Below are 21819 nucleotides of genomic sequence, written 5' to 3'. Positions count from 1 at the left end.
GTAATTGGGATAGGGACTGTAGTTGCGCACTGTGCTCAATAGCGATTGTCCTCAAAGCCTCTCCTGGGCTCTATATATAGACTGGCACAAACATGTGAACTGAATTACCCACGTAGAAGAAAATGAGTAAATGAGAATGTGAGTGTCTTGGGGGCGGGGGCGGGGGTGTTTAAGAGCCTGTGTGTTGTATGAGAGAGAGAGAGATCTCTGTAAATAAAGTTATTTATTATTGCCTGTTGCTATCCATAAATCAATACAAACAAAAGCAATACTTAACGACTTAGAATTAAATCATCCCTTTAGAGCATCACAATAAACAGTTATGAACGATGTTCAATCTGTGCCTTCTCAGTATACTGCCCTACCGAGCAAAAAGGCACTAACTGCTCATAGCGTGGAACTGAGAAAAATGGCTTTTATTGACCTTGCTTTCACATTAACTTTATGCAGTTACGGCTAACATGACCCCCATTTTGTCCACATGATTAAGCATGTATTTAAAGTAGCAAAAATGACAACTCATTTTCAACTAAACAAGCAGTTAGTGCCTTTTTGCTTGGTAGGGCAGTAGAGTTCACATTTCAATCTTCTCAAGTAAGAAACAGAAGAGAAACACTACAAGTGAGAGCACGGTTGAATATATATATATACATTATAAGTTTCCAGTAACAAAAACAGCATCAAAAATTGGCAGAAATAAATATACAAAGGGCAAAAGTTTCCTTAATTCATTTTTTATTTACAAATATTTCAACATTTGGTTCCAAACTAAGTTAAATGTATTTCATTGTTGCATATGCCATATGGGTAAACTGTTATCAACAAGGCAAAGATAACTAAGTATACTTGAGATCTCTTTTTAAATATTATAGCTGTATTCACAAGTTACTGTGAGGAGGTAAAAGCATACATTTTAGAATCCAAAAACATATAGTTTTGAAAAATATTTTCTTTACATTGTTTAGTAATTTCATTGCAACATGACTAAATGTATCTCTTCAAAAATCGACAGCCTATTTCAGATAAACTCTTATGTACATCATCTACACAAAAGGCCTTTGCAGAGAAAATAAACCGTAAGTGTAGTACATATTAAATAATACAGATTGATGAAATGTCTACCCCTCCCACTTAATTTTCAATTGTGGTTTTCTACTACATTCAGATGTGTCTCTAGTGTATTACAATCTGAGAAATAGGTGTGAAAATTGGGTAGTGTTCATTAGGGCACCAAACGTTTAAGTCCAAGTACTCTGGTTGTTTCAGTCCATTTTAGGCCTAATGAACAGGACCCTGGCACTAGGTACTCCTCGTGCTTACCGCAGCAGTGGCAATCCCCATGAACCAAAATCATGTGGTTCTACCCCCATAACTATATCATTGAGATGTTCTACCATTTAATCAGGTTAGAGCTAGGGATTATGGGTAATGTATTGCATATACAGTAAATGCCTGGGATAGATGAGGATCTGACTTCTACTAGGAAGTACACAGACCAACATCTTTGCGTCCTTCCTACATGAATGTACTTTAATATGCATTGCCCATCTAACTGGAACTAGTAAAAAAAATCCTCTTAAATTGTATCGTTATTATCATCCTCACAATATCATACACAGTTGAAGTCGGAAGTTTACATAAACTTAGGTTTGGAGTAATTAAAACTAATTTTTCAACCACTCCACACATTTCTTGTTAACAAACTATAGTTTTGGCAAGTCGGTTAGGATATCTACTTTGTGCATGACACGTAATTTTTCCAACAATTGTTTACAGACAGATTATTTAGCAGATTATTTAACTCACTATCACAATTCCAGTGGGTCAGAAGTTTACATCCACTATGTTGACTGTGCCTTTAAACAGCTTGGAAAATTCCAGAAAATCATGTCATGGCTTTAGAAGCTTCTGATAGGCTAATTCACACCATTTGAGTCAATTGGAGGTGTACCTGTGGATGTATTTCAAGGCCTACCAAACCTTGTGCCTCTCTGCTTGACATCATGGGAAAATCAAAAGAAAATCAGCCAAGACCTCAGATAACAATTGTAGACCTCCATAAGTCTGGCTCATCCTTGGGAGAAATTTCCAAATGCCTGAAGGTACCATGTTCATCTGTACAAACAATAGTACGCAAGTATAAACACCATGGGACCACGCAGCCGTCATACCGCTCAGTAAGGAGACGTGTTCTGTCTCCTGGAGATGAACGTACTTTGGTGCGAAAAGTGCAAATCTATCCCAGAACAGCAGCAAAGGACTTTGTGAAGATGCTGGAGGAAACAGGTACAAAAGTATCTATATCCACAGTAAAACGAGTCCTATATCGACATAACCTGAAAGGCCACTCAGCAAGGAAGAGGCCACTGCGCCATTAAAAACCAGACTACGATTTGCAACTGCACATGGTGACAAAGATCATACTTTTTGGAGAAATGTCCTCTGGTCTGATGAAACAAAAAAAATAACTGTTTGGCCATAATGACCATCGCTATGTTTGGAGGAAAAAAGGGTAGTCTTGCAAGCCGAAGAACATCATCCCAACTGTGAAGCACGGGGATGGCAGCATCATGTTGTGGGAGTGCTTTGCTGCAGGAAGGACTGGTGCACTTCACAAAATAGATGGCATCATGAGGATGGAAAATTTGGTGGATATATTGAAGCAACATCTCAAATGGACAATGACTCCAAGCATACTTCCAAAGTTGTGGCAAAATGGCTTAAGGACAACAAAGTCAAGGTATTGGAGTGGCCATAACAAAGCCTTGACCTCAATCCTATAGAATATTTGTGGGCAGAACTGAAAAAGCGTGTGCGAGCAAGGAGGCCTACAAACCTGACTCAGTTACACCAACTCTGTCAGGAGGAATGGGCCAACATTCACCCAACTTATTGTGGGAAGCTTGTGGGAGGCTACCCAAAACGTTTAACCCAAGTTAAACAATTTAAAGGCAATGGTACCAAATACTAATTGAGTGTATGTAAACTTCTGTCCCACTGGGAATGTGACGAAAGAAATAAAAGCTTAAATAAATCACTACCATTATTCTGACATTTCACATTCTTATAAAGTGGTGATCCTAAGTGACCCAAGACAGGGAATTTTTACTAGGATTAAATGTCAGGAATTGTGAAAAATTCCATTTAAATGTATGTAAACTTCCAACTTCAACTATATCATGATAAAGCATGCTAAAATTAAATTAGATTTAAGAAAATAGTAGAATAAATCAGATTTTCTTTGTTGTGCAGTACAAATACAACCTCAGAGACAAGGCTTTGGGTTGTTCTAAATGAAACATTCCAAAATAAATAGAACCTAAATATATCTATACGTTTCTCAGTATGCGGCCTTGCTCTTTCTGAGGTAGGGATTGGATTATTTTAAAAGGTTTGTTCGTGAATGTGTTACTGAAACGGTCATGGTGTCCGTTTTTACACACACACACAGACAAACTTTGACCCATCCATACTCATGTACGCAGATATGATTTATTTGCTTACCGTGTGTGTGTGTGTGGGGGGGGGTTTAAGTACACATACTGTGCCTTACCAGGGTTTGCTTCACATGTCCTGGGGGTCAAACAGGCTACTCACAGTCCACGAGCCACAACCAAAAACCAGAGGGAAAATTCTAAACAAATAAACAGAGCTAGAAATATAGCCTCTAGCCACAAATAGGAGCCTCCCCATCTACTTTTTAGTACAGAGTCTCTGGGACAGCACCAGTGTTAGGATTGGGCGAGAGAGTTAGTCATGGCGGGGGTGTTTGTTGGGTCACGAGGCACAGACTGACTTCATTTACAGCAGCAGGTTATCTCGGCCACCCCAATGTATGACTGTCCGTCTCAGAGCAAGGATGATGAGGGCTTGGATTGTCCACTGTCCTGTTCAGTCTGGGGGGGGAATGAAAGAAGAGCATGTTAAGTATCATTGTATTACATAGAGCAGTACAGACTGCAATTAGCTTAAATTCTTAGATTTCCTATGATTAGTTAGTCAAGCTACCTCAAGTTAGGGTTCTTAGTTTCCATTGCTACCACAATACCACAAAACCCGCGCTGATATCCGACATTGGGAGAGAGATACATGTAAAACAGCCTCCTGTTACCATTCATTCCATCCTCAGAGAGATAACACATTTTGAGCCTGTGTCACAACACACTCCGAATTATAGGATGTAGGATGTTAATTTGATGAGTCTTTTGTTTCTGAGAATTTTCCTGCGCAGAAAACTTGCAATGTATTCAAGGTTTAAAAAGGCTTCTAAAGTTTGTAATTTACACTTTAAAATGTCACTCTGGGTCAAGGCCCTAACTAAGAAATCAACCCCTACAAAACATTCCATTAACTATAACCCACATTTCCTGCAGGATTAATCTCCCGCTTTAGTATACTGGCTCAAATTAACATCCTACATCTGTAGCTGTCGGGAAAAAAAAGCTAGACAACAGGAACAGCAAGTGTACTTCGCACCTCTCACACACACACACACACACAGGGAGTCCGACCGCAACTGATTTTAATCGGGCCGGGCTCAAACTTGCTGAGCTGTGTTACAAAAAATGACAGCGAGTGACTGTGTGACTGGCACCCATTGTCTCGCTCTTCTCCCTGCTGGAGCGACCACCTCATTACATCAACTGTGGTTATCGCTGTCCATGTTGCTGAAGCTGCAATAATAACTACAGCCATTTGTGACTGAAAAAGTCATACTGAAATCCCTCATTTGTTAAGGAAAAATACTACTTATTCCCTCAACCCTTGTTCTCTTTACGTGACACATGTATGCATCGCATGTGACCAATAGGGCCAGGCCTATAGCATATCATAATCACATCAATAAATTCAACAAACTCCGAACGCCTTAACACGTGACAGCAAAATGGATGCAGAGGACTTGACAAACTCGAAATGGGGGAATGTTTACTGGTTGCTCAGGAGATAAAGGGGAAGTCAGATGTTTAGAATAAATTTCACTAGTCATGGAAAATATTGGAGATCAAGAAAAATAAGGAGCAAGTGCTGCGTGCATATTATGTGTGCCAAACAGGTACTATAATTTCTCTGACCGTTTGGAACACTAAATAAATTACAAGCATACCACAGAGTCTGTTGTTTTTTTGCAAAGCCTTCATTACAGCAAAGACTAAAAGCAGTTGCATTCATTCGTGAATGCAATTTCCAAAATGCACAGTTTATTTATTTAATTGTTTATGCCAATTATTCAAGAGTCACTTTGGCATTTTATTTTAAAAACTAAAAGGCTTGATTGCATTTCAAGTCATGAATGACTCGTATGCTGTGTGATGACATGAATTAATTCATGATTGATACATTACTGTAGCTTATATACGGTAAGTATTGAAATATAGGCCTAAGTAAGTTACGGTATTAAGACCTAACAGGATGCACTCTTAGGCCTACAGCTACTAATGATAATGGCATTACTTGTTATTATAATATGATCATCATATCAATAATAATAATAACAATAAGGAGATCAAGAAAAAGGAGGGTTATTATTATTATTATAGCTCAGTGGGGCGAGGCGTTTTGGACAGTATCACGCCAAGCAAGCAGCAGCAGCTTTGTAGGGGCTGAGGAGGGAGGAGGGGGGTTAAGAGTACTGCAGTAGGGGGATGAAGCACCTTCAGTTGTGGAGCTCCTCTATGCCATCTGGGTCTTCCAAGAATGGGACTGGCCACCGGTGATGGTAGTAGGGGCTCAGAGAGCAGAGCAGGAGAGCAAAGTGGCGCTGCAAACCTCATTACAGACGGAACGGTTGGGGCAGAGGCCCTTGTACCTCACTGCAAAGGCTCTGATATGTTGCCGTTCAGTGATTGTAACCTTATAGACTGCTTATTCACATATAATACACATGCCACTATGTTGGACTTTGGCAGTTTACAATGGCGAAACTGAACTTCAGCGCAGCTAACTGAAGCAAATTTGTGAATGGTTTTGGAAGATGGTGTGCGTTTACATGAGTCAGAGAGCGAGAGAGAGATTGAGAGTGTGTATGCACACTTTCATCCCACCTCCATAACGAGCAACCTGGACACGGTGGCGGTGTCTAATCCCCAGCCACACACAGTGTATAATCTCATCTCTAACTCTAACCATGGCTGCTGCTGCTGAGGCTAAATGTAAGGGAGCACTGCCTGGCGGCGCCTGCCGCGTGGGTTATCTGGAGCCGGGAACATCCTGTCCTAGTTTAGTCACCGTGTCACAGCGTCTGCACTGCAACAGCCACCTGCTGGAAACTGACACAGCAGTGCGTGTGTTGGGAGGGGATGTTTGTGGGTACTACCAAACAGAGTGAGTGAGAGAGAAACATGTAAAGAGGAGGTAGCACAGAGTAAGCAACAACAAGAACTACAAGAAAAGAACACCAAAAGAGGAAAGAGAGAACAGGAAAAGAGTGGGAAAGAGAGAAAGACAAAACAAGCGAGGAAGGGTCGAACTGGCTCTAATATTCCCTTCTCTATAATCTCATCTACTTTTGAAATGAAAGCAGAGCCTCATTGAGCACGCTCCCTGACTTCTGATCCCGGAGTGAGAGAGAGAGAGAGAGAGAGAGAAAGTAAGAGAGGTGGGGAGGGGAGGGTGTGTGTTTTTCGTAGAAGAGGTGATCTGGTTTCAAAAGCACAAACAAAACACGTAACACACACACACTAGGCCTGGCCCAGAGCGAAAAGAATCTGCATCTGGCGTGCGTGATGTTCCACTATTCTACTGCACTTGCGTGTTTCTAAAACCGAAAGCAGCACTGACAAATGCTGACGATGATGATCTTTGATCACATCCGAGTCAACACGCACTCTGGATTAACAGTCACGGATAGGATGGATATCAGAGAGCTGTGCTAGAGTGTGAGCTACTGGCTACGGCTTCATCCCCCCCACCCCTTCACCCCGGGTTTATGGACATTAAACTGGCCCCTGGGCTGCATCTACAGTAGCAGAGGCAGCACATGGTGTGTAGTCATTAGTGTATAATAGTGGGTAGTGCTAGCCTGCCTTGACTGGCATGCAAGGCACTGTCCAGTGCTCACCAGTGACTAATGCTCGTTCCTACGTCCCAAATGGCACCCTATTCTCTATATGGTGCACTAGTTTTGGCCAGGGCCCATAGCACTGTGATAAAAAGTAGTGCTTCATATAGGGTGAAATTTGGGACAGAGTCACGTGTGTTCGACATGCTCGTGGTCCATCGGTAATGGAGGTAGTGGAGGAGGGGGAAAAGGTGGGGGTTGAGGGTAAGATAGTGGTGCACTTCCTCCCGGATGCAGAGCCATCTGCCACCACTCAAGAAGAGTTTTCCGTTTTCACCGCACGCCGCTCATAGGAGCACGCACTCCCCTCTCAAGGAGGCCCAAGTGTGTGTGTCTGCACACAAAAACACTCTGTGTGTTTACCCTCGCTGCTAACAGCCATTAGGGCAAAACACCTCAAATATATATATGAGAGAGCGAAAGGAGAGAGAGAGACACCTGATCAGATAAAAGGCTATTAGCCTCCAGAAAGAAAGAGACAGAGACGTCCCTAAACCTAGCCTCTGCCTGCCACGTCTACTAATCTCTGAACACCTTGTTCACATAGGATGAGCGCCCAGATCATGGGGATAGATGGGGTTAGCTCACGTTAGCACACTCTCAGATCATTGTGATAGGGTTTACATTAGCACACAACAACGAGTTGGTGCCCTGGCCTGCTGATGAGGCAGAAAATAAACACAGTGACTGTCCCTGTGACCTCTTTATTTATGCAACTGACTGTCATCTAGATAATCACACAAAATATCTATCAACAATGTCACCACCGAGTCCCAACTCATTTGACTGATTGACAGTGACGGAGAGTGAAGAGGGAGTTTGTGAGTTCGTCTGAGGGGCACCATTTGTCCAAAAACAATCCTGTGGTGGCATTCCAGGCAGACGCACATGATGTCGGGGAGGCGCTAAATACCTGGAATGGCTGGAGCTGGGTTGGTACTTTGTACCTAGCAAAACTGACATGTCTCTCTCACTCTCCTCCCACTCCTTCATTCATTCATTGTGTGGCTTTGAAGTTGAATGATAAACACCGTATTAGGCATCTGACTAGCGGGAAGTCACCAAAATATGTGGCCACCATCTCGTCGAACATCTCATTCCAAAATCATGGGCATTAATATGGAGTTGATCCCCCCTATACTGCTAGAACAGTGTCCACTCATCTTGGGAGGCTTTCCACTAGATGTTGGAACATTGTTGCGGGGACTTGCTTCCATTCAGCCACAAGAGCATTAGTGAGGTCGGGCACTGATGTTGGGCAATTAGGCCTGGCTCGCAGTCGGCATTCCAATTCATCCCAAAGATGTTCGATGGGGTTGAGGTCAGGGCTCTGTGCAGGCCAGTCAAGCTCTTCCACACCGATCTCGACAAACCATTTCTGTATGGACGATTGGCATTTCGACGATTAGCATTTCGCATGATTCAACTACTTCCGGTGCCGACAGAGATGGCCGCCTCGCTTCGCCTTCCTAGGAAAGTATGCAGTTTTTTGTTTTTTTACGTGTTATTTCTTGTATTGGTACCCCAGAAAATCTTAGGCGCCCCCAGGTGGTGAGGGTAGGTAACAACATCTCCACCCCGCTGATCCTCAACACTGGGGCCCCACAAGGGTGCATTCTGAGCCCTCTCCTGTACTCCCTGTTCACCCATGACTGTGTGGCCATGCACGCCTCCAACTCAATCATCAAGTTTGCGGATGACACTACAGTGGTAGGCTTGATTACCAACAACGCCAAGATGGCCTACAGGGAGGAGGTGAGGGCCCTCGGAGTGTGGTGTCAGGAAAATAACCTCACACTCAACGTCAACAAAACTAAAGAGATGATTGTGGACTTCAGGAAACAGCAGAAGGAGCACCCCCCTACCCTAAGGCGCAGCAGCGCCTCTTCAACCTCAGGAGGCTGAAGAAATTCGGCTCGTCACCAAAAACACTCAAACTTCTACAGATGCACAATCGAGAGCATCCTGTCGGGCTGTATCACCGTCTAGTACGGCAACTGCTCCGCCCACAACTGTAAGGCTCTCCAGAGGGTAGTGAGCTCTGCACAACGCTTCACCGGGGGCAAACTACCTGCCCTCCAGGACACCTACACTACCCGATGTCACAGGAGACCATAATGATCATCAAGGACAACAACCACCCGAGCCACTGCCTGTTCACCCTGCTATCATCCAGAAGGCGAGGTCAGTACAGGTGCATCAAAGCAGGGACCGAGAGACAGAAGCTGTTTTTCAATCTCAAGGCCATCAGACGTGCTTCAGCACTCGGTGGTCTCGTTCTGTGAGCTTGCGTGGCCTACCACTTCGTGGCTGAACCGTTGTTACTCCTAGACATTTCAACTTCACAATAACACTTACAGTTGACCGGGGCAGCAATTTTACAAACTGGCATGTTGGAAAGGTGGCATTCTATGACGGTACCACGTTGAAAAGTCACTGAGCTCTTCAGTAAGGCCATTCTACTGACAATGTTTGTCTATGGAGATTGCATGGCTGTGTGCTCGATTTCATACACCCGTCAGCAACAGGAGTGGCGAAAATGGCCGAATCCACTAATTTGAAGGGATGTCCACATACAAAAGCATGTACTGTTTAGTCTACCTTGAAGCACTTTGACCCCTCCAGTTCGCTATCGCGGATGGTTGTTTTGGTCCGACAGACTGTTCAGTAAACAACCGATTAGCTCAATTTGCCGCCGAGGCTGTACATCTGGTTCACAACTTTTTCCACATGGTTGTGTTACAACCTACATTTAAAATGGATTCAATTGAGATTTTGGGCCACTGGCCTATACCCAATAATGTTCAAATATAATTCTTTTTAGACATTTTTACAAATTAATAAAAACTGAAATGTCTTGAGTCAATAAGTATTCAAACTCTTACCTATTTGCGCATAAGAAGTCACATAATCAATTGCATGGACTGTGAAATAAGTGTTTAACACGATTTTTTAATGACTACCTCATCTCTGTACCCCACACTTTCAGATAATTGTAAGGCCCCTCAGTCGAAGAGTGAATTTCAAATCATAGATTGAAACACAAAGACCAGGGAGGTTTTCCAATGCCTCCAACAACCAGTCACTACAAAGATACCAGCGACCCTCCTGACTTGCAGTAGAAGAAGAAAACCACTCAGGGATTTCACCATGGGGCAAATGGTGACTTTTTTTTTTTTTTTTACCTTTATTTTACTAGGCAAGTCAGTTAAGAACAAATTCTTATTTTCAATGACGGCCTGGGTTAACTGCCTGTTCAGGGGCAGAACGACAGATTTGTACCTTGTCAGCTCGGGGACTAGTCCAAGGCTCTAACCACTAGGCTACCCTGCCGCCCCCACTTTACAACAGTTAGAGTTGAATATCTGTGATCGGAGAAAACTGAGGATGGATCATACTCCACAATACGAACCTAAATGACAGGGTGAAAAGAAGGATGCCTGCACAGAATACAAATATTTCAAAACATGCATCTTAAAGTAAGAATGTGGCAAAGAAATTCACTTTATGTCCTGAATACAAAGTGTTATGTATGGGGCAAACCCAACACAACATATCCCAGAGTACCACTCTTTATATTTTCAAGAATGATGGTGGCTCCTAGGGTTGCACATTTTGCGGAATATTCAGAGGTGGAAACTTTCCGTGGGGATATATGGGAATTAATAATAATATATTGCAAATGAACATTAATAACTTATAAATGTATATGTTTTTTAGGCATTGGATATATTTACTATATCATATGGAGACCTAAACCTTTTACCTTAAGTAGACATAATTGCCAATTATTGATCCATCGCATCTCCCAAAAACATTTTCAACATACATCTGTAAAATGCATTGTCTCCCTCAATCCGTGCAATGGCTACTGCTATAGGTTTCAGATTGCTTACCACTCTTTACCCAAATACATCATCCAGGAGGATCCTCTTGATGGGAATGTGCATATCAGCGGACTGATATGGCCATTTCTTGGGAGAGGCTCCTTCACCTCCAGGAGACTGTCAAACATGACGACAACGCCACCCCAACAGGTGTTGCTGGGCAGCTTCAATGTGGTGCTCTTATTCATCTCACTATGCTTGGTGAGGTAGATCGCTGCAATAACTTGACGATCTTTCACATACCTAACCATTTCCCACGCTCTCTTGTACGCTTTCTGACTTTTGTAATTCCTTTACTTAATCCCTCTGCAATTTCACCGGATGTTGTCGAGGTGGGTCGCTAGCGGAACACCTGCACCAGAAAGGTTAAACAAATGCAAACGTTGCTACTTTGCTGTTATTCTGGCTGCACTTTTTGATGTGACTAAGTTATTCGCAGTTGGCTAGCTAGCAAGCGATAAGAACATTGCCAGCCACTATGGCAATGGAACATTTAGAACGAACATCTGGGTCGCATCCATAGATACAGAACAAAAAGACTGAATTACTGGGTCGCATCTCTGGAAACCAAACCGATAGAACGAACGACCAACCGGCTTGGGTAGGACTATGTCTTGTGGAAGGAGGAAATAGTATGAATACATTTAATTTTTTAAAAGATTTTTTTAAAATGTCAATGTTGGTAACCCGTTGTATAAAAGTGATAATGCGCTCAAAGCCGGTGTTTGGAGGATATATATATTGGCACGGTTTGCCTAAAAACATCTGTGCCAATATATCCTCCAAACATCGGCTTCGAGGCCATTATCACTTCAATAAAATCAGAGCTAATAGGTTTGACGCAGGTAACCATGACAACAATTACATCACCTAACAACAACAACAGCAACCACCTCTGTCATTTGTACTATGTCCATGCAAGTCCACATGTACATGTTTTGATGTTTTTTTTGCCCCATCCCGGGGCCTCATTGGAAATAAAAAGGTTGCAAATACCCCTAGTTCAGGCCCCTCACTGGGCCAATAGGGAACAAAAACCCAATATTGTTCAGTTGACCCATCCCTCCCAGCAGCCTTTGCCACACAGACAGGAACTCTGAGCGTGACACTTGGTCATTACCTGGAGTCTAGTAAACAACGAGCTCACTTGTTTTTCTGACCTGCGGAGCGACTAGCCAAACTCATGAAAGACATTGGCACGGATGCCACATCCAAGGGACGCACGCGTAACATGGATGAGGCTTCACACACAGAGAAACAGTCTCTCACTCACACACACACACACACAGTTTGACAAAAGTACACACACACACACACACACACACACACACACACACACACTAATTGTGTTTGACAAAAGTACAAGGAGAGGGCAACTAAAAAACCCTCACCTTTCAACAAGTCTCCTGCACCTCAATGTTTACAAGGTACAATGAGTGAATGACTGCCAAAACACTGACTCTTTGTGCCTTGCCCCTGAGACTGGAACATTGGTTTGTTTATAGCTGCCACAGGGACTATTCTGGGCCAGAATACTGACCCCAATGACACCAGGACTGAGATGGACCTGTGATATGCCTTGGATGATTTAGTGATGGTTGCTTGGGGCTGCAAAACATTTTATTGCCTGCCTGCCTTTCTGACTGAGGCATGGAAGGAACCGGCAGTGTATAAGGAGCTGCCAAGGGCTGACATGTCATAAAAACACTGACAAGATGATCTAGCTTGGTTAGGACGGATCCCTACTTTGAGTACAGCATTCTCACAGCACTTTCCTAAACAGATCTCTGAAGGATTTGCATACGAGCTCTGCAGATAAGTATTTATGAATGAATGAATAACGTGAAAAGTGTTATTATAGTAGTACAGTACCAGTCAAGAAGTTTGGACACCTACTCATTCAAGGGTTTCCTTTATTTGTACTATTTTCTATATTGTGGAATATTAGTGAAGACATCAAAACTATAAAATAACACACTGAATGATGTAGTAACCCAAAAAAAGTGTAAAACAAATAAAAAATATATTTTATATATTTGAGATTCTTCAAAATAGCCACCCTAGGCCTTGATGACAGCTTTGTGCACACTTGGCATTCTCTCAACCAGTTTTGTTAAAAGTTCATTTGGGGAGTTTCTTTCCTTCTTAACACGTTTGAGCCAATCAGTTGTGTTTTGACAAGGTAGGGGTGGTATACAGAAGATAGCCCTACTTGGTAAAAGACCAAGTCCATATTATGGCAAGAACAGCTCAAATAAGCAAAGAGAAATGACAGTCCAGCATTACTTTAAGACATGAAGGTCAGTCAATATGGAACATTTCAAGAACTTTGAAAGTTTCTTCAAGTGCAGTCGCAAAAAACATCAAGCGCTATGGTGAAACGGTCTCTCATGAGGACCGCCACAGGAAAGGACGACCCATAGTTACCTCTGCAGCAGAGGATAAGTTTATTAGAGTTAACTGCACCGCAGATTGCATCCCAAAATAAATGCTTCGCAGAGTTCAAGTAACAGACACATCCCAACATCAACTATTCAAAGGAGACTGTGAATCAGGCCTTCGTGGTCAAATTGCTGTAAATAAAACACTACTAAAGGTCACCAGTAAGAAGAAGAGACTTGTTTGGGTCAAGAAACACGAGCAATGGACATTAGACCGGTGAAAGTGTGTCATTTGGTCTGATGAGTTCAAATTTTAGATTTTTGGGACCAACCACAGTGTCTTTGTGAGACGCTGAGTAGGTAAACGGATGATCTCCGCATGTGTGGTTCCTATCATGGAGCATGGAGGAGGTGGATTGATGGTGTAGGGGAGCTTTGCTGGTGACACGGTCTGTGATTTATTTAGAATTCAAAGCACACTTAACCAACATGGCTACCACAGTATTCTGCATCGATACCCCATCCCATCTGGTTTGCGCTTAGTGGGACTATCATTTGTTTTTCAACAGGACAATGACCCAACATACATCCAGGCTGTGTAAGTGTTATATGACCAATAAGGAAAGTGATGGATTGCTGAATATGAGGACTTGGCCTCCACAATCACCCGACCTCAACCCAATTGAGATCGTTTGGGATGAGTTGGACTGCAGAGTGAAGGAAAAGCAGCCAACAAGTGCTCAGCATATGTGCAAATTACTTGAAGACTGTAGGCAAAGCATTCCAGGTGAAGCTGGTTGACAAAATGCCAAGAGTGTGCAAAGCTCTCAAGGCAAAGAGTGGCTACTTTGAAGAATCTGGTTACTATAGGATTCCGTGTGTTTTTTCCCCCATAGTTTTGCTGTCTTCACTATTATTCTACAATGTAGAAAATAGTTTTTTTTTAAATGAATGAGTAGGTGTGTCCAAACTTTTGAATGGTTCTGTATATTAATAGTCATTATAAACTGTGTAGTTTGGGATGCTGATTGGCTGAAAGCCGTTGTATATCAGACATTAAAAACTGGGTTGTTCGATCCCTGAATGATGATTGGCTGACAGCCGTGATATACCACAGGTATGACAAAACATACCAACGTAATTAGAGCAGTAAAAGTGTAAGGCACCTCGGGGGTTTGTGGTGTATGGCCAATATACCACCACTAAGGGCTGTATCCTGGCACTACGGCTGTGTTGTGCATAAGAAGAACAGCCCTTCGCCGTGATATATTGGCCATGTACTACACCCACCCTGGGCCTTATTGCTTATGTATAGTAGATGGTTTTTTAGCAAACAATTTAAAACAAATAAGGTTATTTGTCTTGGGTGGTATCCAGGTTGTCATACTGACCTTTTGCCATACAAGGACATCTGGTAATACCGCACTGAACACAAGGGGCACTGTTTTCAAACCCTACTATACTCTAATGCTTAGGTTAGCAATGCTAACAAGTACATGTAAAATCCGACTGAGAATGCTAACTAAATGCTAACGAGCGCATTGCGAACATTTTGTACAGTTTCTGACCTAAACAAGTATACAAGCAACTCAAGAATGCTACTCAGTTTGCTGCACATACAAAACAAATATTAGCCAACAAGGCTCTTGATCCAAGAGGGGATTCTCTGCTGTTACCAAGCAAATGCTTGATTTTGGAAGAAGCTAGCCAAATAGCTAACTAGCTACTAAATTAGCAAGCCAAATGCACAACTGCAGAGCATTTAGCAGATTTTAGAGAGTCAACAGTTCTAAGATATCTAGATAGCAAACATTTAGTTGTGAATTCCATACTGTAACTAGATCAACTGGTGCATGCAGCACAACAGTGAGTGACTTACAAGGCTCCAGTCTCATTGTTATGCGCTTGTAAACAAGCACCACGTGACTGGGGACTACCATAAACTTCATAATAATGTAGTTTATGTAGCTTATGAAATTAAGAACGCAATGTTCTTTATCTACTAACGTATTGCACAAGTTGACTGCAGGTATTTACATAAAAAGTATCTACAAATATTCAAATTTATGAAAAGAATTCTAAGAAATAATTTAAACAGTATTGATGGTATTGAAAAAAAAAACATCCTGTGGCTATTTGCAAATACCCCATATATGGTATACCGCCCAAGCCTAAAGGTGATGCCATTGCGCAATATGTTAAACATGCAATGCATTGATAATTGCTATAAACATGCTTGTCAATAGGAGATCAATGAAAGTTTAATGTAAACAAACCAAGATTCAGCCATTACAGCAAAGTTGATCATTATTTCGACCCTTCGTCCTTCACTGTCCACGTTCATGCATACACTCCGCCTGCACACAGTGTGTAATTTCAGTGTGTAATTCTATCAACCATATTCATTCGTGTGCCATCCCTAATATAATTAGTATGACACGGAGAATAAACTTGTTTTATAAGATGGCTGGTGCCCAAAATCAATTTTGCTGTCATTTATATTTGGAAAAGGACATGCATAACGCCAACGATGCAACATTATGTCCTGCAGTGCCTACGTACCCACCCACCCACCACTTGTTTACTTCAGTGTTTCAAAAGTCAGACATTCGTCACGCTGCGGGTCCGTTTTGAATTCATGTACCACCTACGCATCTTTGGTGGTAAACAGAACAATCTAATTTTGTGCAGTCGAAAGCCAAGGGAGCCACAGCAAATAATCTCAACGTGTCCATTTCGAAATATGTTTTTCCCCTCATGTGTTTTTCATTATCTCGTCTATCGCAATACACATGGCAGAATAGCAAGCTGAAAAGTAGTAGGAGGGGGGATATGCTGTACGAACTGAAATAACATTCATTTTTAACTCATTGCCAGTTTTCCTCTCATGCAATATAAATGCCAGTTCTCCTCTTATCGTTGTTGACAGTGACAGCACTCTCCAGTATAAATGAGTGAAGCCATAAACTAAAAATGTCCACGATCACCATAGAAGCTGGACACATTTTTCACCCCAAACATACAATCAAAGTATAGTCTCTAAGCAGCCAGTCAACAAACATTTAAATAAATGTTCTCCCAAGTCTAAAAATGTGTTGATTTAAGTATCATGTTTTCTTCCCATAAAGTTTGGACAAAGTTGTTTTTTGTTGTTTGCCATAAGTATATGACCACTGCAGACCTCTAACCCTACGTTTACAAACTCTGGCCAGCCATGAAATGGGCAGCTAAAGCCAGCCAGCTACTAAACACACACACATACACAGAGAAACATCACTCACCTTTAACAGAGGTGACCGCCTCCTTGAACCCCAAACAGACGTACGGCGCGACATGTAATCCATGGAGGGCTCCCTTGCAGCTGCTGGCCGGCTTAAAGCTGACTGTGGTCAGGTCTTCGCAACAAGGTCCTTCCAGGTCCCTGTCCTCCATCAGGTTCAGGGCAATATAGTTCAGTCCATTCTGGAAGCCCCCAGAGATCTCTCTACTCATGGGGCTGCCACACTCCTCGTCGGAGCTCTCGCTGCTCCGCACCGACAGGTTCTCCACCGAGCTGTGGTGTTTGGCGTCCCCATGGGCGAACGAGGGGAACACGGGGGTGACGGTAGCCGTAGAGGAGAAGGTTTCAGAGCTGTGCCGCCTGCGGCCATGGGGGTCGGCCCGGATCACCTTGGCGGCCCTGTCAGGATCCACGGGGGTGGCCGCACCAAGGAGGAACACCCCCATGCCCCCCGGGAGGCCCTGCTCACCCAGGGATAGCCTCTTCTCTCTGGCACTGAAGATAATAAACAGAGTTAATATGTATTACAATACATGGTATATTACCAAACATCCATAGATAGATGTGATACAGATAATATTTGATCCTTATCATGAACTCAAATCCACCTACAAACACCACATAAAGTGCCTGTTGTGCCAGGGGAATCTATTAATCTATGACTAGCCAAATAACGTTGCTGAATAACGTTATTACAACTTACATTATGGCTAGAGTACTGAGTGTACTGTACCTTGTTGAGGTCTGAGGGAGGAACTGGGGAGGCATGTTGGCCATTCCAAGTCCAAATGTCATCTCGGTGTACTCATCCTTGCCTCTCTGGGGGCACTTGGAATCACTCTTCGATCTGAGACGGTACACTCCCTCCCGATCCGGACAAGGGCACAGGGATGACTCAGGGACCGTGTCCAACCGTCCGTCAGGGGTATCTCCGGCCTTGGGTGAGTGCGAGACGACGTGGTGCAGGTTCATGTAGTCGGAGAAAGTGGACCTCGGCTGGCCGCCGCTGGAGCCCAGAGACAACTCCTGGCTCTCATTGGATGCTGACGGCGGGGAGTACTTGGTGCCCTCACTGAAGTCTATGTTGATATACTCGCCCGGGCTCCTGGGTTCCCTGGGCAAGAGGTGCTCGTTCATGCTTGGTAGGATCCTACAGCTGTCCAGAGATAGCCGGTTGGGTCGCCCCATTCTCCCCCGGTGGGATGTCAGGCTCTCAGTCCCCCGGCTCTGTCTGATTGGCGAGGGCACCGAGGAGTTGGGCAGGGCCGGATTGGTCATCACTGAGTAGTAGTCGTCTGACTCCCTACCTAGCGACTGATGGCCTTGCGGGCTCATCAGGACGTACTGGTCACCAGTGTCCCCCGCCTCCTTGGAAGCCTGGTGGAGTTTGATGGGGCGTGGCAGGGAGTCTGTGGAGTAGATGGGTGTGATGGACGGCCCACGACCCGGAAGCTGGTCTAGGAAGTAGTCCGGGGGGGTCTGCGAAGTGGTGCAAGCGGCGTTGCGAGGGGACATGTTCATGTAGGTCGAGCGGCTGTCTGGGCTTTCAATGGAAGACTTGGAGCCGCACCACATCCTCATGTAACCACTGTCCTCCAAGGAGCCTCCGCTGCTGGGTGAGTTGGTCTGGTCGCCGGCCTCGTACTGGTGGTTTTGGGCCAAGGGGTTAATGATCTGCTTGGGAGCCGAGACACACATAGGGCTCATGGGCATGTAAGCATCTGCTTTGCTGTTGCTGCATCTGGGTGGCGCTGCCACGCCCGCCATCATAGGCATATAGCCATCATCCCTTACTTGGTTACCATTGGATTTGGGGTAGGACACCTTTGGGGAGGCAGAGATGGAGCTGCGCCCGGAGTGGTGCCCGCTGTTGGTGTGGTGGGCAGCCCGCATTAGAGTGTACTCATCCAACGAGGCAGAGGGCAGCTGGGCGGGCACCCGCTGATGGCGTGGTGTGGTGAGAGAGTATGTTCTCTTCCTGTACGCCTTCTCCGATGTCAAGTCCTCCTCCTGGCACACCTGCCGCTGGTCATTGGTCCTGTCCATAATCATGTAGCCACACAGATCGTTGGCCTCCCGGGAGGGAGGAGTGCTGGAGAGGGAGTCGTGGGTGTCACTCCTGGTGAGGGGTAGGAGAATGGAGGTGTCGCCTGGGCTGGAGCTGTGCTCATTGCATAGCATGAAACTTGCGTCGCTGAGGGAGCCTGAGATAGAGGCGCTGCAGCTGAAGGGGCGGTGGGCCGCATCAGGGGTGGGGAGGGTCCCACTCATGGGGGAGAGGCAGATGGAACTGCAGACTGAGGGAGGGGAGTTGGAGACGGGCATGGAGCGGCTGTGCTGGAGGCTGGACTCCAGTATCTGGCAGGTGCGCCCAGTGGAGAGCGTATTGGACCTGCTCAGAGGGTTCCGGTTGGAGAGGGGACTGGTGGGGCTCCCGCTCATAGATATTGACATAGACACTGGCCTGACCATGCTGCCATCCCCCTCACTAGCTGTCCTTATCCGACAGGATGTGAACTTGCTCATTGGGGATGTGGCCACTATGCTGTTTGTTCTCGACCTCCTCACCAACCCTGTCTGACTTGGAGGCAGATTGTTCAAGTTGCGTCTTGTGGGCACGGAAATGGGGTTGGTGCTAGCCGACTGACTCTTGCTGCGTGGTCTTGATTCTGACAGCTCTTTCATGGCTTTCATCGCCTCCAGGATGGTCTCGTGGATGTTTTGCGCAACCACCGAGTCATCCGCCTGCATCCAGAGCTCACCAGGGCCAGTGACAGCCGACCTACCAACCTCGATGAAGAAAAAGCTGTCGGAGTGGCCACATCTCCGGATATTCATGAGCTGTAAACTGACAGCTGCAACCTCCGAGTTCAGTTTCACAAAGCTGATAGTCCGACTGGATAAACACAGCCTAAACACCCCTGTCAAATGTTTTGTTTGACCCAGTCCTCTGGATTTCAAATTCACTTGCCATACCTCCTTGCAAAAGGTAGTAGCCGGCGTGATCATACTGTAATTCGACTCCTCAAAACAGAAAAGAGAGGTGGAATTAGACGCGGGGCTGTCATAGACTTTCCCCTTTTCGACCAAATCCGACAACACTCGAAACCAGCTCTCCTGCTCCTGCTCGTTTTCGGCTGCCACTGCAAAGTATTCGTCCTTAGTGTAAAAGGCGATGAGGTGTTTGTGCTTGGAGTCCGCTCGCTTGTTTATGCAAAGACAGGAGTCCAGCAGTATCACCCTTTTAGCAGCCGACTTGTTTTTCCACTTCTTCTCGCTCTCGTAGTATTCCAGGCGGGCAGGAAAGCTCTCGCTGGGTTCTCTCAACACGAAAAAACGTCTGTGTCCATGCTTCTGTTTCTTTAGATATCCACATTTCTTAATGTTATTGGTCACATTAGACAACAAGTGTCCTCCATTCGTTTGAGGACTCGCCATTCTGATGCGCACGTTTCACTTACTTTTAGAGAAGTTGTTTTGTGCTATTTTCCAAAGCACCGAAAAATCCGTTTTACTTATTCCATTACCCAACACCGGTATTCCCGTCCGCTATCTGCAACAGTTAAGCACCAAATAGCACCACAGTGACTGCGCTGAGAGAGAAAACAACATGTGACGTTCTTACATCCAGTTTTGGCTTGCAGTAAAAAAGAGAAGAAAACTACAGTCATAAAAGGCGGCGCAACCTTGAAGAGGCGTGCCTGTCAATCTAGCCAATTCTTCCCAGCTCATTGGACTCATTGGTGGAACGAACGAACAGCTAGAAAACGGGACCCGACGCACAGCAGCCTTACCCCTCCCCTCTCGTTCTTTTAAGCCCGCCTCCTATATTGCCAGTTTTTTATTTCCATGGACAGACAGACAGTACAGCAGAGATCACTGTAGCGTAGGCTAAATGTATCAAAATAGCCAATTAACGCCTCCTTCCGCTACATTGTAACGATGTAATAACTGATTAAGTGTCCACATGCAGGCATTCTACATCGCAGAAATAGGCTAGGTGTTGCCTCTTGCATTGAACTATGATTTTTGGGGGGCAGAGACGCGCATAGCCTTCAGCATCGGCGCATAATATAAAATATGACATTTGTTTTCGTTTTTTGCTGTGGAAATGCAATAGCCTACCCTTTATATTGTGGGAAACTGTGAATGTTTATTCTTAATCAAATGCACAATATGTAGCTGAGCACCATTCGTATTGTTGTGAGCCTGTAGTGCAGAGCACATTAAACTGTAAAATTATAAACACCCTCATGTCATGGTGCGCCCCACTTGTTAAATAACCGTGCGCTGTGATATATTTTGCGCGCTTGGGTATCCCTGTCCAGCAGTGCGCTGCGTATTCGACCTCTATATGCGTTATACTTTCTACTTATGGTTCATCAACAAGCCTGCAATTTACACCGTTTGATCTCGCCGATGGACCTGTGATAATTGTGTTTTAATGCACACATATCTAATGCATATAGATAGTTTTTTTTAAACAAAATCATGTAAATCGCTTGTCATAGTGTGGGAATCACGTTTGGGTTGGAGTATATGTATTTAAATCGTGATAGTGATGACATGGATTAGATGTGTGTTGTTTTGTGTTCTCTTTACTTGGTGCGTCAGGAGCTTCTATTGCGTGTAAAAACCTGAAATGCTGCCACCATCTGGCTAATTTTGAATTAGAATAACTTTATTTCTCCCGTGAAAAAAAAAATTGTCTCACCAGACACTCTCAGTCTGGGGATGTTACATATAGGCCTACTGGAGAAACTCGACAAGATTTAATACCATTTATTTTATTTGATTTCATTGACTTAATTGGCCCCTTAGCCCTATTCTGTTTTCTCTCAAATACAAATCTGCATGCACAGCCAACCTCTCAGCTAACACAATTATCTCAGTCATGGATAAATTATGCCCCCTACTCCTATTCGGTGTGTAAGCTATGCGTCATCAACACACTTGTTATTCATTGTGCTGTAAAAACAAGTGCTTAATATAGGCTGACCTAAGCTTGTGGTCCCTGCATAGAAAAACACATCTGTTTGTAAAGCTACTGCTTTATTGACTTGTCTTATGGCGTATTTCCATAGAGAATTTACCCCAGTGTTTTACACAAAAGGCTCAGACTTTTCTCTTTCCATCTATGCGGGCTGGCATCCGTGTCTCACTGGGCCATGGCTCTGGGGGACCTGCTCTCACTTGGGGCCACTGGTACTTTTC

The 21819-nt window shown here is 44.3% G+C and overlaps 1 protein-coding gene across 1 annotated transcript; it reads right to left on the bottom strand.

Moving 5' to 3' along the window:
* Nucleotides 1-208: 208 nt before the first annotated feature.
* On the bottom strand, nt 209-20282 carry LOC118370111 (insulin receptor substrate 2-like). Its single transcript, XM_035754916.2, has 3 exons — nt 17339-20282; nt 16607-17100; nt 209-3896 (listed from the first exon to the last, which is right to left on the bottom strand). Exons 1-3 carry the CDS (start codon nt 20041-20043, stop codon nt 3892-3894), a joined length of 3204 nt encoding a protein of 1067 aa, XP_035610809.1. The 5' UTR covers nt 20044-20282; the 3' UTR covers nt 209-3891.
* Nucleotides 20283-21819: the final 1537 nt, after the last annotated feature.

This window comes from Oncorhynchus keta, chromosome 37 (genome assembly GCF_023373465.1).
Source record: "Oncorhynchus keta strain PuntledgeMale-10-30-2019 chromosome 37, Oket_V2, whole genome shotgun sequence".
NCBI classification, from domain to species: Eukaryota; Metazoa; Chordata; class Actinopteri; order Salmoniformes; family Salmonidae; genus Oncorhynchus; species Oncorhynchus keta.
The sequence above is the reverse complement of the archived record's forward strand: the minus strand, read 5'-3'. Positions and strand labels throughout refer to the sequence as shown.